At 32.2% G+C, this 21,102-nt stretch overlaps 1 protein-coding gene across 13 annotated transcripts in view; it reads left to right on the forward strand.

Annotated features, from left to right (window-relative positions):
- LOC115217321 (MAP/microtubule affinity-regulating kinase 3) overlaps positions 1 to 21,102 on the forward strand; it is a 108,182-nt gene that overhangs the window by 39,482 nt on the left and 47,598 nt on the right. For 9 of the 13 annotated variants that reach the window (XR_005001322.1, XR_005001323.1, XM_036507606.1 and 6 more), the window contains exons 10-11: positions 15,001 to 15,021; positions 16,447 to 16,497. Coding sequence is in view for 11 of the 13 variants with exons in the window: in XM_036507606.1 (XP_036363499.1) it covers positions 15,001 to 15,021; positions 16,447 to 16,497 (72 nt within the window). In the remaining 2 variants the exon portion in view is untranslated. The remainder of the gene's footprint in view (positions 1 to 15,000; positions 15,022 to 16,446; positions 16,498 to 21,102) is intronic. The other 4 variants (XM_036507611.1, XM_036507612.1, XM_036507608.1 and 1 more) reach the window with 2 other exon arrangements.

Consider the following 21,102-nt stretch of genomic DNA (forward strand, 5'->3'; position numbering starts at 1 on the left):
TACAACACCTGAACATTAAATAAAATAACAAAAGAAACAATCCAAATCAGATAAACTCTTATACCCGAGGGTAAAAGAACTTTAAAAACAATAGAGCATCAAATGGGGATAACTTCAATAACGGACAACATACCAAAATGGGGAACTATAAATAGTGATATACACCACAAAACAGTGGCAGTTTTAATCCAAATAGACAAAAAATATCTTGTTAGCAATTTCTCTTACTATATGTGTGTGTATATGCATATGTGCGTATGTATATATATATATATATATATATATATATATATATATATATATATATATATATATGTAGGTCCCGGGTTGATTCGGGGTTAACCACAGTAAATAAGGTACTCAATACATAGCAGAGTAAAATTAATTTATTATATAGAAGGAGCTTCTACAGGACTAGAACTGTTTCATTCAAGAGAAATCTTCAGGAAGCACTTCCTGAAGATTTCTCTTGAATGAAACAGTTCTAGTCCTGTAGAAGCTCCTTCTATATAATAAATAAATATATATATATATGTGTGTGTGTGTGTATTGTCAAACAGATTCTAAAGAGATGTTGTTGGTCTGTGTTGGCAAAGATTTTAGTATTTAGTAAAATCAAAAAAAAAATAGTTCAGACAACTTGCCTTGGTGAGTAGAAAATCCAGTGTTATGGGCAGTCTTTCTTCAGGTAAAAGTTGACAAGTGAGAAGATTGAGGGATTGTAGAGTTTAACATCCTCTAAGCTACAGTCAGTTTGTTTTTAACTTGAGGATGTAAAATTTTGCTGTTTCTCTTGTCAATTTTTCCCTGAAGAAAGACTGTCTGAAATGTTGGGTTTTCTAACCCACATAGCAAGTTCACTCTACTCTTTTTCTTGATTCTACTTTATGTGTGTATGTATATGTGTGTGTGTATGTATAATTCATTATCATAGACTTTGAGTACTTTAAGTGGTAGGACATAGTTGCTTTTGAAATTGTCACCACCTGGAATGTTAATGGTATATGTGTGAAGAAGCATTATGTATGTGTGTGAGAGAGAGAGAAAAAGGACAACCCAATGATGGCTTAGTCAGCCAAAACTTTGAAGTCATTACGGTTTATTAAAGGATAATAAATTTGTACTCAGCATAAAAACAAGCATTAATACACTTGCACACAGAATATGGTAGAGAAACCTTCTGTACTTTACAGAGCCATTGGTGTGGTGCTAGGGAAATTGAAATAGTGGTACCACACACCTTTGTATGTATGCATATTTAAATGTGTATATATGTGGTCTGATAAATAGGTATCCGGACTATTGCCATAGTAACGGAGTTAAAGCATGCAGAGTGAAGCCGCTTGGCACAAATTGATTATGAACCCTGCTGGGCATGTGCACTAAATTTAAATGTTCTAGATCACTTCTGTTGTTTACAGCAGTGCTTGGAAAGATGATGTGTAGCATGTGATCATCACATTGACCATGACAGTGAAAGTTGAGCAGAGAATCTGCATCAAATTTGCCAAAAGCTTGGCGATACCTGCTCAGAGGCCTATGCAAAGTTTTCAAAAAGTTTTCATCTTTCACAACACAATCAAGATCTTGTACAATTGAAACTCGAGTGTCTTTTTGGTCAGCTAAAAGCAGTTTTGGCACAAAATTGGCAGACACACATCTCACACCCAAATCTGCACATCCTCTGATAACTCATGGATGGTGATTCAATGATTTCTCCTCACAGCTGCATACACATCTGCAATGTTTTACTCAGTTCTGCTGGTTGCAGGTCTCCCAGAACATTTGTCAATATCAACATTTTTTTGGCCATCTTGGAAATGTCTGAACCACTCACACACTACTTTCCATACACTTTCTGTAATTTTGTGTAGGCCTCTGTGTGTATATATACATGTATATGTGTGTCATTATGAGTGGGCTTGAGCAGGAGAGCTGAGAGCATGGGGAGCAAATGGATAAAGAAATCATTCTTAATATGATGGCAATGGGGCAGGAGAATAGTGAGCAAATGAGAGGAGGCAGCTACAATTTTGCAGCCATTAAATCTTGCCTTGTTGGTCTTGTCTCTACTCTTCTCCCAGAGTGGTTAGGTTTTCATTTCTTGGACAGCATGTTGTTAATTTTGGAATCCTCCATCATTTCTTTTGTAGGGTTCAGCATTCACCACATGTATATGCATTTATGTATGTTATTTCGTATCTAAAGCCCTTTATCTAAATGTGTAACATCAGTTCTCGCGAACTGTGTCTCCTGTCATCTTAGTCAGTTATTCTGTGTGGTGCAACATCTTGAGATCAGTCTTTGCTACTTTATCCCATATCTTTTTGGCTCTCCCTCTTCTGTAAGTTATATATCATTGTAAGTCATCAGCACTTCTTCAAAGAGTTGACCTCATCTACATGCATAACCTATCTATAACAATACTGCCTTCTCTCTTTACACACTACATTTGTCTGTGTTTGTATACATATATCTACACGAGTGTACATAGATATATATACACATATATGGGAGAGTATGTGTGTGTATATATGTGTATGTGTAGTATCATTAAAATATTGCTTATCGTTGTTTGATCTTTATATCTCACACTTTGAATTAGGTTTAATGATAGAGAATTTTTCGTATTAAAATATTAGCTTTAATAAAAGAATTGGAGACCTGTATTTGTTTGAGACTTAAACAAAGTTTAAGTTATGTAAATTGAACCTAAGGGATAGGCTTAAATTTATTTTTGGAAGTACTGTAACCACTGAAATTTCTATTAGGAATTGTATATATTAGTTATGCTTTAGAATGGGTTTCTTTTATGGATTTCCATTTACTTAAATCACTCCAAATTTTTTTGTTATGAAAGATATGTTGGTAATGAGTTTGTGCATGTGTACTAAGGAACCATGTTGTACATGTCTTTGTTGTTAATCATCTGAGGGTTGCTGTTTATTTGCTTATGTATTTCTGAATACCCACTTTTATTTCAGCTACTGCAATTTGTTTCATGTTTTCTGTGTTTTTGTTTTTAATACATTGGTTAAAGTTTCTATGTGACTCAGATTATTTCTTATATTCTTAGCTAATGTTTTAGCTTTGAACTATCAAAATAATTTTATATAATTATTTTACTTGCAAAAGCTTTATTATTTAAATGCATTCTTCATATCTTTTAGTTGTCAGTTAGCTACAAAACAATTGTTTACCATTCATACAAATAGGAAATTATTTGAAAGAAATATGTAGAAGATTCAATTTGCGCTTTAACATTTGTTTTTTTAGACTTTTTTATAATACATCTTCCTGATTGTATTTGACCCTAATTTCAATAATTTCAATTTGCTGATTTATTGGATTCTATTTCAATTTATTCCTCATATTTAAAAAATTTTTTTCAGTGTGTCTGTTGATTTTGTTTCATTGGGGCTAGGGTGTCAAAATAGATGCACCACTTTAATATTACCTTATTCTTCACTCCTTACAAAGTCTGTTTAGCATTCCATTGAAATTATCTTAGATGTTAGTGACAAAACCCTTTCTTTTTATATCAAGTTTTAAAATCAACATTAGCTGATTTGTTTAAAGATTAATGTAGTATAAAATGTGAGCTATTTATGGAATGGTCTTGTTAGAATTTTAGACCTCTTCAATGAAAAAAGGGGAAAAAATTAAAAACACTATTCTTTCATGTCAACATAAGTCTTATTTTAACAGTGTAAATGTTATAAACTCTATAATTGTAAAACATTAAATAAATTTCTAACATTTTTTTATATTACAAATATTTTTCCTAAGAACAAAATTCTTTTCTGTTAGTTTGCTAAATCACCTAAGATTATTTTAATAATTAAAGCATGGCATCTTTCTGTCTTAACACCAATGTCTTAAGCTTACCTGTTGTTTATCAGTTATAAGGCTTTAAGTAATTTTACTTGCAGCTATTTGATTTCAGGTTTCTTTAAATTGGTAACTTTGGGGTAAGTTACCAAATTGAGAAAGCCATTGATAGCAATTAATCACATGTGAATATTGAATCACAGTGATTTTTTTTTTCAATTCTACACATTTATCCCCTTAAATTATTAGAATTGCAGTTTTATTGTGGTTCTTCCCTCCTTATACATCTTTTTAAATAGTAATAATCAATTGATTTCATGTATTAAAAAAAAAAGGAAAATTGAAACATTTTTAAAACTATAGATTTGTCTATTCTAACAAATTTAATGTTTTTAGAATGTAATATGTAAAGCATTTGAGAAGTAAATAAACTGCTGCTTTAAATTTCTTCATATTCTGGATTCTAGAGGTAGTCCAAACCAATACTTGTAAAAATGTTTCTATTTTGGGAACTTTCATCTAACTATATTTAATGTATAACAGTTTAGTTAATGTTCAATATGCTAATTATGCAATCTTGCTTTATGATAACCTTTAGAGATTGGTTTTTGAAATTTATTGGAATTTTTCTTCAAATCTGTAGAAAGAAGTAATTCTTGTATTGTAGCTTCTTACATAGATTTTTGGTTGTTTAGTTGAATCCTAGTGTTGACCTTAAAGAGTTTCACAGGCAGATTTTAGTTCTCTCTATCTCTACTTCTGTTCACCTCCACCATATATATATGTATATATATCTCATTTGTGTGTGTATTTTTGTGTGAAAAAAAAGACCCAAAGTGGGAGCAAAGAAAATTTCTTTGAAGTAAAACAAAACAATCACTGCATAGTTGGAGTGATTATACCTGCACTAAGTTTGTGATGGCTGCATAGATGGTGAAGGAAATGTATGCAACCTGAACATTTCCTTATAGTATTAATCTTGCTTTACTTGGTGAAAGGAACAGTGCTGTCAGAAAGTGCTGAACTCGCTGCAGTCTCCAGTCCACAGATGATGAAGACTGCATATTAAGTGTTTATGTGTTACTTACTGGGTATAGAGGAAGGAACAATGCCTATACCCTCACAGGCCCCTCTGTGCAAACTCAGGTTAATTCCATTAATGTTCTGCTTAAATTGTTGGAAATCAACACCTGCACATGATCAAGGAAATTTGGCTGACTTGAAGTATGGTAATCTCAGGACACAGGTTTAAAATGTGGCTCTATGTGCAATCATTGTAATGAAGCCAGTGGTTTTTGCACCTGATAGGTGTAGACAGTTATGATTTAGCAAGAGTCTAGGTTTTCAAGTGAGAAAGCAATCAGGTGTGTGGAATGTTTGCATGTCAGTCTGAAATGCAATTACACAATAAAACAAATTGATATGGAGAATTGTAAAAACTTCAATTTCTGCACTAACATCACCGGTATCGGATGACTTGCTAGAGTTACAAGGAGTTTTGAACAGTGAAGCCATCAAGAACAATGACTTAGTGAACTGTATGTTCTTAATATAGGAGGAAATGTAGTCAAAGGGTTCTGACAGCGGAAGAGGAAGCAGATGTATCTGGTAGAATGAGGGGAAGAAACTTTGAGCAAGATAGAAGTTGCCATTGCTGAAATTCAAGTGAGAAACAGATGAGTGACCTAGTGAATGGAGTCTATATATGCATAGATAGTGTAGCGTGGACTGCAGAGATGGATTGTAGAGGAGGGTTAAGAAATTTTTGTCTAAAAGAGAAATAGGGTTTCTAAACCCTATTTGTCTAAAAGAGAAATTTGCATGCAAGAGTGATGTATGAAATCTCTATTGGAGCAAAGTCCAATGATAGATGTGGAAGGAAAAATGAACTGAGGGTTAGAGTTTAATACATATTCTTGACATCATAGGGAAGTGCAAAGGATGATGATAGATGAATATTTTTACATGTATATGTATTTGCACATCTGTACAGACCAGAGCATGATATTTTTGAGGAAGTCTTTCTAGCAGATACTCATGAATGCAAGTTTGCCCTCTCCATACCACCAATGTTTATTCAAGGGAAAGGTCAAAGACTATTGGCAACACAGATTGGTTTCAGTGTCATTGTAGGCAGTGCTATCAAGAACACAATGAGCCAGAATGTCACAAGCCTGTCTATCCAGTATGTGTTTATAAATATAAAAGTGCAACATGACCAAAAGGTTGATTTTGCTTGGCAATCACGAGGTCCTAGTTTCAATTCTTTTGCATGGCATCTTGAGCAAGTGCCATTTTCTATAACCACAGGCTGACCCATATCCGGTGAAATTGAGTAGATGTCAACTGTGTAAAAACCTATTGAATGGATTGTACCTATAATTCAAAGTCCTAGCCTTATCACTTTGTCATGCTTGTTTCACCTGAGAATTACACTAAAAGTACGTCTGTGAATAACTTAGCCACTCACACATGAATTTGGTAATTCTAGTAAAATGACTTCTCATGATCTGAAATTCTGCAAGCCATATATGTTTGTACATTATCCTATCGATATATGCATTGATATTTGGTGTATGTGTGCATGTGCACATGCGTGCACATACAGTGGCCTACAATAACTATATAATGAATATAATAAAATGCAGTATTTAATAATGTATTGAATAATTGTTCGAAATAAATGAAAATTTATCTTGATATTTTTGTAGACTCTTCTTTAGCTAATATGACTAGTTTCACAAAATTAGACATGGATTTGATTAATTCATGTTTATTCGCTCTTTCGTCTGCTCACAACCTTCTGACAAAATGTGTTCTGTTGATGAAGATCAAAGCTTTGAGCTGCCATTTAAAAGATTTGATCATGCCAAGTTCCTGTCCAAGCTTGTGATGATTTGTTTCTATAGCATGAAACATCATCATCTTGAAAAAGATTTTTGTTTTGTTTATCAATTTCAACATTAGAAGAGATGGATAGTAGATTCTTTTCAAGTATCTGACAATGTATTTGGTCTTTCAAATGATTTCCAACAAAAATGAGATATAATCTACATATCATGCAAACACCCCGCCCCCAATTACTTGCACATTTTTGTGTTTGGTGGTCCTTGCAAACAATCTAGCTTCCATACCTCAGTTTTGTTATGCCACACATTACCTGCTTTGAATTGGAAAATTGGAATTTGCTCTTGTCAGAAGATCCTGTTGATGTCCAAATCTTCTCATCTTTGTTGCAAAGCTTTTCAGCCTAGTTGAACCTTTTTGTCATATTAGCTCTTCAGTGCTGTTCTTACACCATATGGAGACATGTCTGTATAGTCTGCGATACTTATAGAAAATTGCCAGTCAGTATTTATTAATTTCCTCCTTTTCTTCTTAGAAAGTTTCTGTGATGTCCCAGATCTCTTCACTTGGCAATGCCATTTTTTAGTCCCCCTCTTGACTGTGCTATTAAAAGTTTGAGGATTGATACAAAGGCTATTTCTCAAATTGGCTGTTGTGCACATCAATACCAGCTAGTGATTTGCCCACATGTGCATACATGAATATCTTTTTTCATTATGGTTTCATTGTTGGATTTTATCAAATTAAAGTTACAGTTCATCAAAAAATACTAATGCATTTTTTATCTTCTAAGAAGAGAGAGAGCATCTAATTAGGAAAAATGAAAAATCAGCTTGTGGATAAAAGCTTTTTCAGACAAACATGGGTCAAGAGGTGAAAGGAGTATTGATGTGTGTTTACAAATCACTTAGTTTGTGACCAGTAACAGGCTATAAGACGGGAGTCAAACATAAAGATTAATTTATGATATACATAAAATAATCCCATCATCAATATAATGCATAAAATATACATAAAATAATCCCACCATCATCAATATAATGCTATTTTCCATGCAAGCATTGGTCAGGGGAAATTAATGTAAATTTTCTACAGCCATATGCCCTTCCAGTGGCATGTTACTCAAGAAACTGGGCTAAGAAGCACACTGCATTTACTCATAAGACAGCACATGTGAACTGTTGAACAAAAGTACATATGGCATTAGTTTGGTTTACAATACTCTAATTTGGGTCAGTAAAGGAGAAAGGATGAGAGGGAAATGAAAATGAGAAGTGAGGAAAAAGTAGAAAAGAGAGAATAAAAGATAAAAGAAAAGAAGATAAGCAAAAAGGGAAGGAGAAAGAGGAAAAATGATGGGTATGTGCATGGACATGTTCAAACACACATACACACACGTGTATACAGAGATACATATTCACATACAAAGGATGGCAGAGATAAGCACACAAACGCATGCACGCGTTCGCATCCTTATTATATTCAGCCACCCTAGCACACCAACCTTATATTGCCTGTTCAGAGGACATTGTAGATGACAAGATAGATATTGTACAAGTGTTTATTCCTGTTTATTATAAGTTAAAATCCTGTTTTGTCTTTTTTACAAGTGGATTTTCAAAATCCTTCTTTCGGAAGAATTCTCATAATCAAAGTTTTCTGCAAGATTCTTCAGTATCTTTTTATAAAATCTGTTGTAAGGTGTGGTGTGAATTTAAGTCCCTATTCCAAAAGTTTTATTTAATGCTTTATGCAATTTCTTTGTGATAAATTTATTACTTTTGGATCAGTCAGTTTAGTATTTCCTTGAATTTTTATATCATTTGTATTTTCTTTCAATTTTGTTTAGAACTCTTACTCTTGGAAAAGGTTTATTTTGTTCTTTGAGTTATTTGTATTGTATCTTTTTATTTTTTCTTTGGAAGGTGGATTTCCAGTTGTTGATATGTCTAGTATTATTCTTATACCATCTTCCTTATGTTGACTTGTTTTTAATAGATTTATGTTTTGTGTTTTATGGTAGTTGGATTTCTTTTGGTTTGAATTATTGAATTTCTGTCCATTTTTCATCTTTTTATTATTTTTGCATATAAGGATTTATGAGTTGTCACTCTATTTCTTGAACTAACTTGTAAATTATTATGGAGGAAGTTATGGTTTCTTCTATTCTTGATAAGTTCTGTATTCTTCAGATTTTTGATTTCTAGTATTTTATTTGATTTTGTTCCTTATCTCTCTCTCTCTCTTTTTTTTTTTTCAGAGTTCTAAGAACTTTTCACTTGTTTTTTTTTCATTCATTCAGTGATTTCTTTCTGCATTATGGCATTATATTTTGTAAATTTTGTATCTTTGATTTTAAGTACTTTAGTCACAGGAGAGTGATTTCTGCTTTGAATTTTTGAAGTGTGAGGTTTATTCTAATTTATTTTCCTCATTTAGTTCTGATTGTATATCTGTGACATAGAATTGACATGAAAAAATGACTTGTTCTCAGTTTTCCCATTTTATGCATGTATCTGTTAAATTTTCATTTGTTTCAGTAATTAGATTGTAGCCATGCTGGAGTATTGCCTTGAAGAACTTTTAGTCAAATGGATTGACTCCAGTACTTATTTATTTTTAAGCCTGGTACTTATTCTACAGTCTTTTTTTGTCAAACCACTGTGTTAAGGGGATGTAGACACACCAACACTTATTAACAAACGATGACGGGGGACAAATTCTCTCTCCCTCTGTCCCTCTCTCACGTACACACAACAGGCTTGTTTTAGTTCACTCAAGGTTTTAGTGAGACTGAAACCAGAACCATGTTATTGAGAAATAAGTTTCTTACCACACACCCATGTCTATATGTGTGTGTATATATATGTGTATATACACATATATATATATACACACACATATAGACATGGGTGTGTGGTAAGAAACTTATTTCTCAATAACATGGTTCTGGTTATATATATATACACACACGCACACACATACTGGGTTGGCCAAAAGTCACCCGACAGTAAGTCAAAATTCCATAAATACTGTCTGTAATTTGGTATTGACTTGAATGTAAAAATGTGTCGCTCAACAAGGACTTCAGTTTGAACTGTCTTCATGATGTTTTGTATTTAGATGCTTTTATTAAATCCATTCAGTTGTTAGGCATAAATAAATCTTGGAAATAAATGGTTTTGATTTACTGTCAGGTGACTTTTGTGTGTGTGTGTATATATATATAATTAATCGGTGAAGCTAACTTCTACTGATGAATAATAGTTAAAAAAATACACTCATGTTTTGAGTTTTGATTTTCTGTTTGTGTGTATACATACATACATAGTATTAATAAAATACAGAAAATATATATGGTATCTTATTTCTTTATAAAACATATATGTCAAGATTACATAATTTCTTGTTAAAACATAATATAATCTCTTCAAGTTACTTCTTCAGTATTAAGCAAAGAATATAAAGAATGGTGTTAAAAGTTCAATATATATTACTGTTATATAAATTATCAAGAACATCAGTGGCACCATATAGTAGGAGATAGACAAACAAATCACAGAAGTTCAAAGTCATGCCTTTTCATTTTTAAGAAGGTAAACATGCACATTCTTACACACATGCACCATTCCCAAAGTATACAATGGAAAGCAGAGAAAGAGAAAGGGGACAACCACAGAATCTTGTAAGGCAAACCAGCTCAATCATCAAATACTCTAACAACAACATCCCAAGATGCCAGTCTAGTGACCATGACAGTGACCTTGTTAACAATAATAATAATAATGATAATGCTATTAGAAGGAATGGCAACTATATTTGCAACCTTCTTGTCATACATAAGTCAGGATCTGAGAAGCTTGTAGTCAGCTAGTTGTCATGTTTATGGTTTCTGCTTCAAGGAATCTGCTTTTTGACAGACAGAGAACATTGATACAAATTTCTATAGAATATCCTCCTCCCTACCACTCAAACAGTAACGTCCTGTATGCTGTTCCTCATACACTCATCTACACACACACACACACATGTGCACACGTTAGTTTAGGTTTCTGTGCTTGCTTTCCTGTAGTATGTAAGTTTGTAGATATTCACAAAATAGTAGTGTATTATGCAAATATATTATATAGGTCCATTCAGTCTTGTACATCCATAGGCCTGTGCAGTTGGCAGTTGTGTGGGATGGAAAGTTCATTCTGCAGAAAATTTCATGCAATATGGTAAAGTGTTTCAGGCATTGTGCATACTTGATTGGAAAGTGTTCAGGCCAGTGGCTGCAACTTGTATCCAATATCACGTGCTTCATTCTTCATACTACAAAAAATTTATTACTCTATGATGTTGCTAATCTCATACTGCTATAATCTGGTACTCCATGAAAATGTCAAACCAATCACATTCAGGGTGTATATACATGCCAACACTTAAAGTTCTTTGGTGAATAGCCTTCAATGATTTTTCCAGATAATGTTTTGAACCCATTGGATGAAATGAAGTGTCTTTACAGTATATGAATTTATAGAATTATTTTTTACTCTTTGATACAGTTGAAACATTCATGCTAGAAGCTTCAAGTTTCATCTAAACTTTCTGCAACATTTAATTGGTTTGAAGAGAAAAATATACAGATAACGGTCTTCAAATAGCCCTCATGCCCTTCATATGTGTATGTTCGCATATATACATTACATGTAATAGAAGCAATATTAAATTAAAATAGCCATCTATGTATCTTAATGTAAATACATTGTTGAAAGGCAATGCACTGCAGCAATAATCCAGATATAACACCTCTTATGGACATTAAAAGCATAATATATCTAAAGTAGATGAATATTATACCAGCAGTGGCTAGCAAGAAAACTGGATGCATTTCAGTGTTGTTGGGCCTTTTCAATGGTGTCCATTCACAGCTAACCATGTGTTTAATCAAGATCAGTTGCCTCTGATGTATAAGAAAATGGTGAAAAGTACTCACTGGTATTGCAAATGATCACCCAGCTGAATATAAATTCACTATATGCAATATAAGCAGTGTCTCTGGACGAATACCACACTGTTTAAATTATGATACATAAATAGGTATTTAATACTACTTCTATTGCATGTAACAGATTTTTTTTATTCATCTAGGCAGGTATTCACAATACTAGTGACTGTTTTTCTACATATTGGAGGTTGGCAATTCTTGTCTAAGTATATGGCTGGTGTTATCACTGGCAGCTGTTGGAAACATTTTCATTTCCTTCTGATATATACTGTTTTTAAATGTAGCACATCCATTAAAGATGCTATCTCTGAGTGAATACCATAGTTTATTGCCTTTCAGCTAAGTGTTTGCATTATGTATGATATATAGATGGCAGTGTGTGTGTGTGTGTGCATCTCTCTCTCTCTTTCTCATATATATATATATATATATTTTAATTTTTTTTTTGAGTAGAATGATGCATACAGTGAAAGAAAAGTAGGTACATACACACATTGTTAAATTAAAAGCAAGAGAAAAGAGGGACACAGAGGAAGTGGTATAGACAGTAGATACATAGATTGAAAGAAAAGTTGATATATAGATATATAGACACATTTTTAAATCAAAGACAAATAACTACAGCAAATATTGGATGTCCCTTTCACTTTTCATTACCATATGAGGATAAAATTAACTTGCAAGTGGCTGAGTACTCCACAGACATGCATACCATTAATGTAGTTCTCAGGGAGATTCAACCTCACACAGAATATGACACGGCTGACCCCTTTTGATTACAGCTACAACTAATTTTGGCCAGCTGAGTGGACTGGAGCAAGATAAACCTTCAAGTGGTTGGAAGAAAATGAAAAATGTTCCTATATAGGAGCAGGGTCACTATGGGTGTTAATCTGGTCCTAACAGTGGCGTTTATGGGTCTCACAGATCTGGTGGCCAAGCCCCCAGATAAACACTGGTGTGCAGGCTATTATCAAATTGAGTGCGAGTTGAAGGCAAAGTCACTACACAATGGAATACCAATTATTTCATCTTAGCTTTCATCGCTTATACTAAACACTTGACATTTTTACCTTACGATATGGAACATTTCCTTTTCTTTCACTCTCTTTTAAAACCTGGCACTCCATCGCTTACGATGATGAAGTTCCTGTTTATCTGATCAAAGGAACAGTCTGCATGTAAAATTAATGCGCAAGTGGTTGAGTACTCCACAGACATGCATACCATAAGGGAAATTCAGCCTCACACTGAAGGTGTCATAGTTGGCCCCTTTGAATTACAGCTACAATTTTTGCTAACTGAGTGGACTATACCAATGTGAAGTAAAGTACCTTGCTCAAGAACACAGTGCACTGCCAAGAATCGTACTCGTGACTTCACCATCTTAAACTTAAAGAAAAGAAGTGAAGCAATAGAGACAGAGAAAAGAAAGCGTTAGTCATTTTAAATGACAATTAGACTGAAATACGATTGATCTTTTCTAGCTTCTTTATTTTTAACAATGAAGGAGAGGGGAAGACATTTAGTAATGAATAGAGGGAAAGTCTTTCAGGTGTTTATGTTTGCATTCCGAGAGTTCTAGAACAATTGTCTGTTAGTTCTCTCTTCTTCCCTCACCCCCCACCCCCGGTACTTGTTTGCCTTCTTTCATAGTTCTTCATGTCTTTTAGTTGAGGGGAGAGACCATGTTTTTTCTTCTTTTTTTTTTTCCCAGGCACATTCAACGTTTTCTCTAACCCCCGCCTTACAAAAACTAATGCAAATTTTGAATGGAGTATTGCTGTGAAAAGAGCCCAGAAAAATTGGTAATACCCCCTACAAAATGGTTGGGGGAGAAAAGTTGCCAACAGGTGGCTACACAAAATTTAACTCTATACTTTAAAGAGTCTTCTACTGTAGCCTCAGGCTAACCAAAGCCTCGTGAGTGGATTTCAATGATGGAAACTGAAAGAAGCCCATCATTTATAATGTATATAAGGTTGTGTCTGTGTTTGTCCCCCCTCCCACCACCACCATTGCTTGACAACCAATGTTGGTGTGTTTACGTCCCTGTAACTTAGCTGTTCAGCAGAAAAGACTGATAGAATAAGCACCAGGCTTTCAGGGGATAATTCCAAGGGGCGATTTCTGCCACTAAAGGGTGATGCTCCAGCATGGCCAGTCAAATGACTGAAACAAGTAAAAGAATGAAACAATACCAGAAAAACATTCCATACCACTAAAGCAAGATGGTTCTTTGAATATGTATGATGTATTTTAAGGCTAAATAGTAATTCTGTTTAGGTTTGTTTAACTTGAGACATTTTGGTTGGATTATATAGTTAATTAGTTTTATACTTCTTTCTATATTCTGTAAGTGTCACAATATAGAAACCTTTCTCATGGCACCAGCACACAATTTACAGATGCTTACATTTTGTATGTTTTCTGTGAAGTTTTCACAGGTCATCTAGTTAATTATAATTATAAAAGCAACAATAGTGAAAGTATTGACCATGATAAACTTCTGATCTGGGGCTGAATTTTATTACAGATATATTTCTTACTTGCTGATGTATCAACCTGTTATAGATATTTTGTTAGCATTTAAAAATTTTCTTCAATTTTCTGTTCTATATATTTCTTTTGATACTTACAACAATTTACTTAGATGCATTATCATAACTGCTTTTGCTAGATGTTAAGATATACTGAGATTGTGGAAAGCAATTCTTAAAAAAAAAAAAAACCAAGTGTTTGTGTAGATATTTAATTAGTAAAACAAATTAAGCTAGCTTTATTTTTGAGTTAATATATAATGATGGTTACAAATTATTTTAAAATCTAGAATATTTATCTTTGCTACTGAATTACAATCTAAATTAGCAATGGAGCTGAGGTGAACCAGACATGGCTGGGGGTGCATGTTTAATAAAATTTGATGAACTTGTTAGATTTTTAAACATGTTCCATGTTTTTCTTTTCTTTTTTTTTTTTTTTTTCATTTTTCTTTTTAAACAATTAAAAGGTTTGTAATTGTGTATAGAATGTATCTAGTTCAACATAAAGGGAAATACTAAGAGTAGTTTCTGAAATACATAATGTTAAATTTATTTTCTACAATTATTTCTGAATTATTATTATTATTATTATTATTATTATTATTATTATTATTATTATATATTTCTGTTCGAATAGGATCAATATGTATGTGTATAAATGCATATGGAATATGTATGTGTATGTATGTATTTAGACACATGCACTTTTATATACATAAGCACAATATATTTTTATATACATTGTTCTATCATTAACGTAATGTTATTTTCTCTTTTTTTCCCCTCTAGCTAAATCTTTAAGGAATGAGGGTATTATTACAATTCTTTATTGTTCCTTTCAATTGAAGGCACGGACTTGATGCATGAAGCTATTAGATGTACTGAAGTAAAGTCAGAGGTTCTTTACATCAATTAGAACCATTCCTTTTGTGCACCAAATAATAAATAAAAAAAAAGTTCTAACACATTGAGTAACTCAAAGGTCCATAAATTCACTGAAATAATGTACGTTTTGATGTAATGGAACAGGAAAGATATTAGTGAATTAGATAATAAGTTGAAATATAAATTATTGTATAATGGAAATCATTTTTACATAATTATTAAATACTAATTGGGAAATTAACATTTTTTGGTCCTCACTTTTCCTCTAGTTTTATATATAACGACAGCTATTCAAAACATTCATAACTAGAACATTCACCCAATCTGAATTCACAAAATTTCTGTTTTGTTAATAGGTGGTTTATTCTTTTTCTTGGTGTGAGAACTCTTGGGTATCAAGATATAGATTGGTATAGAGCCCTATAAATAGCCAGGTTAAAGTGAGTGTGAGGAAATTATTGTTGCTGTGTGTATATTGAAAATCGTATATATAAACTTACTGGATATTATAAAGTGTTTGAGATTAGTAGTTGATATGAAGCCTTTCATAATTATTACATTAAAATTACTCCATAAAGAAGTTAATATGTATGGAGATATCTTAACCAATGGCTCTGATCCTCTCTTTTTCTTTCTCTCTCAAATGCAGAATCCTTCAACTTAACTGTATTTGCTTGTTTTGTTCTATGTTAGATTAGTTCTAAAGGTTATATTTTCAATTGTGTTGATTGGTGTATTTTGTCTTCTGGCCATAGATGCATTTGTAACTTTTTTTTTTTGAAAGATAATCTTATTATCATAAGCAATTTTTGTTCATTAACTGTTTGAAAATTTGTTGTCAGAATGCATGGTTGTCTTCTTATATTGTTTTTATTTGACAGTCTTGATTAGTTCCACAACAAATATTTTTAAATGGACAGATAATACTTTGTTTTTAAATCAAGGGAAAATAGTCTGGTTATTTAGCTCAAATGTGCAGTAGACCTATATTTTTGTTAATGTATTGCTATTTCTCTAGACACAAATAAATATCAAACATATGTATACTGCATCTCACTACGAATTTAAACGATTGGTCTAAGTGGAACAAATAATTAAGAGTGAATATACTTGATATATTTTTTCAAATCTGATTCACACATACACTCATTTGTGTATCACATAGTTTCATAGGCAATGCTTTTTTTTTAATGGTAACCAATTTTCCTTTTGTTCCCAGTCCCTTCCCTGCCCTTCCTTCTCAGATCTAACAACTTATAAGGAGGGAACTTCCATGGATAAACTGCTAATGAATTAATTTATCTTTCAGATCAATAATTTTCTTTTGAAAACCTGTTTTTCTTTCTTTAGTGTCCTCAACAGAGACAGGTTCCAACATAAATGGCCTACATCGCTATCAAGGTGAGAAGCTAAGGTTTTCATGCTCTTCTTGAGCACCTCGGAATATTGTGCCAATTTCCAATTCTAGGGTCTTAGATCTTGTTCTCATTATCAGGATCTGCTTATCTTGATTCAGTGCTATTGGTAGGAGGTAGAGTGAGAGAGAGAAAGAGAGAGAGTGAGAGAGAAGAACCTGTGTTTTAACCTAGGTTTTAACTATCTTTCCCTATGTTTTTGTCTATCTTTTTGCCTCCTCATAATTGCTGGTATTAGCAATGTAGTTCATGCTGTAAATTCTATTTCCATGGTAATATGTATGTTTCTTATTTTCATAAAATAATGTGGGCCATTTAAACATTTATAGAACATTAATTTATTCTGGAATTTTGAGAGTTTATTATTTTCTCTAGAAGTTTTAAAAACAAATGCAAATATAAATTGATATATTTGAAAATGCATTCTCTTTAATCAAACCTTGTGTTAAGGCTGGCTATATTTGTTTTAGAAATAAATTATTTCTCAATGAGATTTTATCCCTGAATATGTTAAATGTCTGGTATTTTTGTTTATAAGTTAACTATATTTCGTTTTGTATTTTACTGAAAATAACTATAAAATAAGTATAATTTACTTTGCAAATACTTGTAATTTTCCTGTTCATTTAATTTGTCTTATACGGATTTCAGCAATGTTATTTTTCTGTTGAGTGTCTGTGCAAAAAAAATCATGTAAAAATAATTGTTCTTAGATAAAAAATTATAAACTTAAGTAATATCAGTATCACTTCAATTGTATTTTACATTTGTAAAGTGAATGCTTTTTGTAAAACAACTTCAATTTTTCTATAAAATATGAGTAGTTATGTATTTATTTATTAAAAAAAAAAAATTCCATACCTATCTTTTTCTGAATATATTGCTACTAAAGATTAGTGGTGTACTAAAGAAAAAAAAAGCTTTTAAATGGTTTTAAAAAATGTAGAGAAGTGGAAGGGAATCTTGAAATATTTGTAACTAGTTTAGTGGTATGCTTAGGCACATGGAGACACGACTTTTTCTGAACAAGTAGTTTTTGTTGCTATAGTTTGAGAAATAAATACAGTGAAAGAAAGAAAAATGTTCTTAAGATTTATTGTTACTAAATTAGAGATTTAAAAATCTTGATGTTAAGATTTGCTTTTAGTTGTGTGTGTGTCCCCTAACACTGATCACAGCATTTTTGAAGTGATGTTAGATTTGTCATATATGGATTCAATTTCATCATGCCAAATTTTGTTCTTTCATTAAAGAACTGTAATTTGACAAATGTATTTGGTTGCCCTCTAATGCCATGAGTACAACTTCCATTTGCTACCCACAAAAAAAGGGGAGCACCATAACCCTGTATTTTTCTTGGAGTTGGATGCTTTTAGATTTGTGGAAGAAAGGGAATGCCTAACCTAAATGCCTGCAGGAGAGTGTAATCCACTAAAAGTACCTAAGTGCCAGATGGTAGTATTAAATCAACCACTGGATTAAATCTATCCAAGAATTCAGAACATGGAGAGCCAAAACAATTACTGAAAGATATCTTGTCTAACATGTTGACAATTCCACTAAGTATTTCCTACCAATTTGTCGCCTAATAGATCTTCTCACAAGATCTCTCAGGAATACAAAAGTACTTTGAGAGTGTGAGAGTATAGATGCTAAGTTCTCCTCAAACTGAAGAGTAGTTTTGTGCAGTTTATTTTGATATTTCCCTAGTTCATTCTGGTTCCTGAGAACTGTTGATTGTTGGAAATAAACTACCTCCATTATGTATATATCTGCATTTTAATTCAGAATATACACAAATAATATGAATTGATAAATATAGAGGCATCCAGTTGTAAAAAAATTTTTTAGGCAAAGTGTAATAGACAGAAAGGAATGTGTTTCTTGTTTTATTAGATAGGATTAGCAGCTAGATTTCTTTCAAATTACAGCTTAGCCATCCTTCAGGGAAAAAAGAAGAAAAAAAACTGCGATGACTTATGTAGTCCTAGATCACTACTTCTGAAAAAGAACCTACTGTTGACCAATAGATCTATCCTATGTCTCCCTTGCAGCTAAATAAAAACAACAGGGCAAGCAGTTTGCTACTGTTACAAATGTAGCATGGATAGGATGGGAGTGCAAGCATACACAATCAGAATGATGATGATATTTTTTTTTTTTACCACTGCAGCCAAAGCCACATCCTGTCATTTTTTTTTTTTTGCTATTATTTGTGATGTACACATCAAATGGCGAATTTTTGTTTGTTAGACATTGTTAGCTTCCTAATTCAACATCAAATTGTTAAAGCATAATCTACATAAATGTATCTATAATAAGCTAAACACTAAGTATGATAGATCAACATGTGTTTATTTCATTTCTAGGTAAATAATAACAAAATCTCGGCAGCGTAAAGGTTAGCATACATGTCAAAATTGTAAGAGATACAAGCATTTGGTTCTGTCCATTCTTAAATTACAAATTTAGATTAATTTACTCTAGATGTATATATATTTTTAATGATCTAGTTAGAGAAGAAAGGCCAATACACTTAATATTGTCTGTTTCGTGTAGTTTTACTGAAACTTATTTTGAATATCTTTTTTTTTTTTTTATATTTAATATAAGTTAGGTCTATGATATTTTCATTTGCTCTGCCACTTTGTTTTGAAAATTGCAGAACAGAGGTAAGGAATTACTAGTTATGAGTATAGAGAGAGACAAAAAGAAGAAATAAACAGTAAAATAAATACAAAATTACTAAAATACAATTTAACCTCTTTGTGTGTATGTGTGTAAATACTTATCTCAGTATTCTAATTTCAATTGATATTGGGTTGATTTTGACGCTCATTCCATTAAGATTTATAAAATGAATACCAATAATAACTTGGTATCTATTCAGTTAAGTCTTTGTTTTCAGGAATGTGATAGTGCAAGTAATAATAAAACTCCAATAAATAGTAGACATGCAACTAAGTTAAAGACCATTATTAACTTTATAATTGATCAATAATTAAAGTTGATGCATGTATTCACAAGATTAAATTAATGCAACAGAAGACCTCCATCTCTTGAATCAAATTTGTATCTACTGCAGTCATCTTTTGTATCTGGACAAGTCACTGGATTTTGTGGCTTAGTCTCTGCACTTCCTGGAAATGTTATAGATTGTATATAGAATTGTTAGCCTTCTTTTGTACTTACAGAATGTTAGTACCTAATTTCATGAAAAAATTCAGAAAGCAACTTTACGAAAGACTATGACTTGTAATCATTTGAGTTTCAGAGGTTCCCTTCATAAATGGTTTTGCTAAATGATCAGTAGGAATCAGTACACTTGCAGTTACTATTGTGAGTTAAAATTAATTAGGCATTCAGCTAGAGGCAAAAATAGACTAGTACCCATTTCAGGCCATATTTAGTATATGTGAGGGATGACTATATGCATACTAAATAATATTTGGGTATAAATTAATGCAATGCCTAGTAGTTTAGCTTAATGATCCTCTCGAGGTAATTTTATTCTTTATTTATTATTTCAGTTCTTGTTTTATAATTTCACAAATTATTTATCATGTATTAAAGATGGGTTCTTTAAAGTATGTATTTCTTCTCTGTTGTGTTATATTTTTAAAAAACTAGTATGTCTTTGCAGTGTCCGATAAATATAGTAATGGTCCTTAGTGGTTGTAACGATTTTCAAAATAGTTCTTTGTCATGAGGTTCATTAAATTTCACAGCCTAAACTTATTGATGTTAGCAGTGAGAAGTGAAGTAGCTTCAATTTTCAGTTTTCAGTTTTATTCTTATTTTGCCTTGTTTAAAATAATAGTAGTAATTAAATTCATATAGAAGAGGAAAACTATATGGAAGACTGTTACTGCAAGTTAATCTAAAATTACTATTAGTTTCAAGGAAAGTAAAAAGGTTAATAATAATAAAAAAAGTTTTGTAAAATGCATAATTTTAATGACCACTTTTTCATGCTTACATGGCTGTGTGCCCTTACTGTTGCCAATCTTCACCTGTTTCCAAGTGAAGTAATATTTTCCCTTGGCTGGGCATGTTCTAACAAAAGATTGAAAATGACGAACACTGCTTATATGATGCCTATTTACAATTATCACAGTCAAGACAAGGAACTGCACCCCCCATCCCCCACATGATTGGATGATTGGCTTCAGTTTCTGTTTTCCAGATCCACTCATAAGACTTTGGTTGGCCTAGGGCTTAGTAGAAGATTCTTCCCAAGGTGCTACACAGTAGAACCAAACTCAAAACTATGTGATTGGAAATTGAATTGCTTCTGAGTAATTCTGTTAGGCTGAAATTAGTTCACTACTGTGTTTCTTATATTTTTTATATGTAAATTATTTAAAAATTTACCAATAGTAGTAGAAAAAAAAAAAAAAACTTTTTAAACATTTAATCTACTTTGTCAGGAAAGTGTTCGGGGTACTAAAAAGTAATGTTGCATTTTATGTAATGAGTTCAAATCAATATAAAACATATTGTAAATATATTTAGTCATTCAAAATACAATCACCAATGTTAGCAATAACATTTTCCCCGCCTTGGAACTAGTTTTGATTTCTCAGGCTGT

Source organism: Octopus sinensis, linkage group LG11 (assembly GCF_006345805.1).
Source record: "Octopus sinensis linkage group LG11, ASM634580v1, whole genome shotgun sequence".
NCBI classification, from domain to species: domain Eukaryota; kingdom Metazoa; phylum Mollusca; class Cephalopoda; order Octopoda; family Octopodidae; genus Octopus; species Octopus sinensis.